This window comes from Peromyscus leucopus, chromosome 7 (assembly GCF_004664715.2).
Source record: "Peromyscus leucopus breed LL Stock chromosome 7, UCI_PerLeu_2.1, whole genome shotgun sequence".
In the NCBI taxonomy this organism is placed as follows: Eukaryota; Metazoa; Chordata; class Mammalia; order Rodentia; family Cricetidae; genus Peromyscus; species Peromyscus leucopus.
Window position 1 is genome coordinate 51,924,019 of NC_051069.1, and position 4,596 is coordinate 51,928,614.

General features: G+C 33.5%; 1 protein-coding gene across 1 annotated transcript; it reads right to left on the minus strand.

Annotated features, from left to right (window-relative positions):
• Positions 1 to 1,349: 1,349 nt before the first annotated feature.
• LOC114687682 (olfactory receptor 7G2-like) lies at positions 1,350 to 2,294 on the minus strand. Its single transcript, XM_028862273.2, has one exon. It carries the CDS (start codon positions 2,292 to 2,294, stop codon positions 1,350 to 1,352), a length of 945 nt encoding a protein of 314 aa, XP_028718106.2.
• Positions 2,295 to 4,596: the final 2,302 nt, after the last annotated feature.

Here is a 4,596-nt window from a genome sequence, read left to right on the forward strand (position 1 = left end):
ATCTATTTTTCTATACTAAATTGCTTATAATTTTAATTGTAATTATACCCACAAATATAAAAAGAGAGAAAGTCTTTGCTATAAACAAATATTTCTGTTGTGAGTGCCATTTACAATGCTATTATATAATATAATTTCCATGATTTGAGGGATTAGGATAGGAGCTTGTCAATCTGATATATACCACTCAAATAATAGCAAGAATTTGTGTGCATGTGTATGTGTGTGTGTGTGTGTGTGTGTGTGAGAGAGAGAGAGAGAGAGAGAGAGAATTCATTGTGTGTGTGTGTGTGCGTGTGTGTGTGTGTGTATGTGTGTTCATAGAAAGACTTACTATAATGGACTTTAGGGCAAATGTTGTATGAGTTTACTGGAAAAGTATGAAAATATTTTTATTTACCTAAGTAGGTGACTAATGAGAGACATAAAAAATAACTTCACACAAGTGTAGCTCACTGAACCAATAAATTTATTCAATAACATGAGTAAATTATATAGCTGAAAAAATCATAAATCATACTATAGTGTGGGTGATGGCTCACAGAGGCTTATCCTAAAATTTCTCTGCTCAGCTTCTCTACAACTTCAATAAAGAATACTCACCCCAGATAATTTGCTGCGACTATAACATATGGGAGAAGTCATCTGAATGTTGTCACTTTCAGAGCTTTCTCAGATCCTTAAGTGTTGTTAGTTTCCTGAATATTAGAGATTCTATATTTTCAATGTAATAGCTACATAATATGAGGGCACTCAGGGTGCTGCCTCTGACATACTGTAAATATATCTTCAATTTCTAAAGCCAGCTAGAGAATGAGCAAAACATAAGTGTGAACTGGCTATCTCATATATGAACTGATGATTATTTATATCTGAGGTTACAGATTCAGTTTCTGAAGTACATGTAATAGACATTATTTTCTCATTATAATAGAATGAAGTATTTTGCTTCTTTAAGAACCAATAGCATCCTCATAACAGAAATGGTTAGTATTGAGTGATATTTTAAGATAATAATATAATGTAATTATGAGGATTTTGTGTTTTAAAATAATGAAACCAAGTATGAAAAAGTAGCATGGCTCACAGAAACATACACTGTAGGGACTTAGTAATTACTTAATGGGTTATAATATTTAGTTAATTTGAACCAAAGTAGAACTACTTATGACTGACAATTCACTGAGCCCAAACCATGAAATCAGGCTGTATATATATCTACCAGTACACATGCTTAAACTTTTTATTCACATCCAAATGCTATATACTTTCTCTTTAAACAGGTCTATAAATGTTCATTGAATTGGAACCACTACAACACTTTCTGCTCAATGAATTAGCACACAAAATTACAGAAAATAAATGATCCTAATGATGAGATGCCTCAAGGCTCCCTTGATTTCTTTGCTCCTCAAACTGTAGATGAAAGGATTCAGCATTTGAGGGACCACACTGTACATCATGGATGTTATTACATTGCTGCTGGAAGAGTTAGAAATCGAAGAACTCATGTACACACCTAAGCCAGTCCCATAGAATAAAGACACCACTGAAAGATGAGACCCACAGGTGGAAAAAGCTTTATGTCTTCCACCAACTGATGGGATCTTCAGAATAGAGGACACAATTTGAATATAAGAGAAAATAATCCCAGATAGAGGGATAACTGAAAATACAATGGTTGCCATATAAATAATGATAATATTGATAAATGTGTCAGAGCAGGCAAGCTTAGTGACCTGACCAAGTTCACAGAAGAAGTTGGGAATATCCTGTTCTGTACAAAAGGATAGTGGCAGCAGCAGAAGAGTGTGGAGCACTGCATTTATATTGCTGATGAATAGGGAAAATAATACTAGTAAGATACATAGGAAAGGGTTCATAATGCTTGTGTATCTTAGAGGTTGACAAATGGCCACATAGCGGTCATAAGCCATCACAGTGAGGAGACAACTTTCTAAAACACAAAATGTCAAGATAAAATACACCTGGGCCAGGCAGCCTATGTAAGTGATGCTCTGGTCATGTGCTTGGATGTTCAACAGCAACTTTGGGACTGTGGTTGTGCTTGTACAGATATCAGTGAGAGACAGGTTGCACAGGAAGAAGTACATGGGGGTGTGGAGATGGGAGTCTATGCTTACAGCCAGGATAATGAGTAGGTTTCCCATGATGGTGACGAGGTACATGAACAGGAACAGGTTGAAGATGAGGGGCTGCAGTTCAGGGACATACGCTAGTCCCATGAGAAAGAATTCTGAAATAAATGTTTTGTTTGAAGATTCCACATGCATGCTGAATATTGACAAAAAAAATGTGCAATGAAAATATGTTACTTTTTTGCAGTGATTATCAACATCACAATAATATGGGAAAATATAAGCATAATTTTAACATTTTTACTTATTTTAATGAGCTCCAAATTCATGAAAATAAATAAATTCTTTCACTGAAGCTCAGAGGATTGATTCCTAGGTTAAAAGAACTTCCTTCTCTTGCATAAGACTCAGGTTCATTACCCTGTACTATGAAAGGTCACAGCTCTCTGTGACTCGAACTCTGGGAACTAATGATCTATGCTGGCTTCCAAAAGGTACCACCTCACATGTGGCACATGCACACTGACACAGGCACATAAAAATTAAAAAATACTGTTATTGAAATTTCTCACTTTAAAGCTTGAGAACTAATGCACACAAAATAAAATGTTTCTGAGCTATAAGGCAAATTTTAGGCAAACTTAAGATTTTTCCCTAAAATGTTCCTTTGTTCCTCCTGTTTATTTATGTTCTAATATTTATTCTGCCTATTGCACACCAAGATATTTCCAAATAACTGAAAAATGAGACTGCATTGAATCTTTCAAAACCATACATGCCTGCAAGCAAAATGAGATATGATAGTGAATATATCAAAATCAAACTCAAAAGCAATGGCCAAGTATATTGGCTACAGAATCATCTCTTGTGCCTATTGAATTGCAGTTGAATTGGTTCACATATGAGGTGATGGTATGAACCCAACATACACAACCTGCAGAGGAAAAGTCTGATCTCTGGTCTTCTGTGTTCTGAGTTGAGTCTCCAAACATTCTCCACTTATCCTTCTAGACACTAAAAAATTAGCACCCCTGAATTATCCAGACATATCACAATATTTTCTCATTTCAGTATATACTTTCAAATGTAGTCAAACTTTCACACATTTCCAGGCATCCTAACTTCTATGCATTATGATAGTTGAAACAAATAGAGAGCATCCTTTTAGGTGTGTTTGAGCTAAGATTAGTGAATACTGCCTATAATCTTCAAGCTCATTCATGTCATCAATGAAAACTAAAACTAACTTATTTATAAATGAATTGTATAGGAACCATAGAGACCACATTGGTTGATGACTCTCATTTGTCTTAAAGAATCTGCATGCTTTAATGAAAAACAATATATATCATTAGATATGATAAGGTTACACTAGAAATTATCAAAATAATATAAAGTGAAATACTGAGTTCTTGTTAAACAATTTGTTGTTTCTTGATAAAAATGTACAGATAAGGAAGACTTAAATAGCCGGGTGGGCAGCTATCAGCATCAGCAACAGGATTCTGTGATTCGAATAAAGGACTCAGAAAGCAAAGTACAAAGAAACTGTCTCAAAAAAAAAAAAAAAAAATAGAAAGACTTAAATAATTAGATAGCAAAAGGGGTGAATTCATGAAAAGCAATGTGTTTCTTTTAATAATGGATAGGAAAGCAGGTATGGAAGCAATGGACATTTGGTAGAATAATCATTTCACACATTCTATCTACATTTATAAGACATGCATGTTATATATTGTGTTAATGAGATACATCATGAATTTATTTCTGTCTCTTGTATTAATATTATAAATCTTTATAAAGGACAACTGAATGAGAAATGTGTGTATTCCTCATGTGATATTCAGTTCATAACTTGTCCTTCTTCAAACATCATTTGAGTGTCTTAAATTTGTGCAACTTTTATTTGTGCATTTGTACTGGGATTTGGGGAATGATTTTATGGAAAACCTTCAGTGTTAACAAACAAACAAACAAACAACCTTTGTCAAAATAGTGCTGGACATGTAAGATCACTGATTTGATATTATCTATCATGAGTGTGTGTGTGTATGTGTGTGTGTGTTGTGTGTGTGTGTGTGTGTGTTTACTTTTGTATCTGCTATGAGGAAAAGCACATGACAGGTTTCTTTACCCACAAATTACTAATAAATTGAAGCAAGTGAGACAATAAGAAAGAGAATATTTCTAACTCAATGAATGCCAATCTTGAGTAAGATTTTATATCAGTAAAATCACCACTAATCTTGGTTATGTAGAAAAGTAATGAAGGAAGCATGACTAATAGTTACAATATTCATATATCCTATACATATAACTTACATAATGATAATCTTATTGAAATAAAAATAATTAGATACTACAAGTAAATTTTGAGTGTCATCCTAAGAAGCATATTGTATGAAAAAGTACATCACGACAAAATTTTGGGCAATTTTTGAAAATGCAAAGGTTAGTGTATTTTACTGTGGATTATGCTTATATAATAGAATAAATA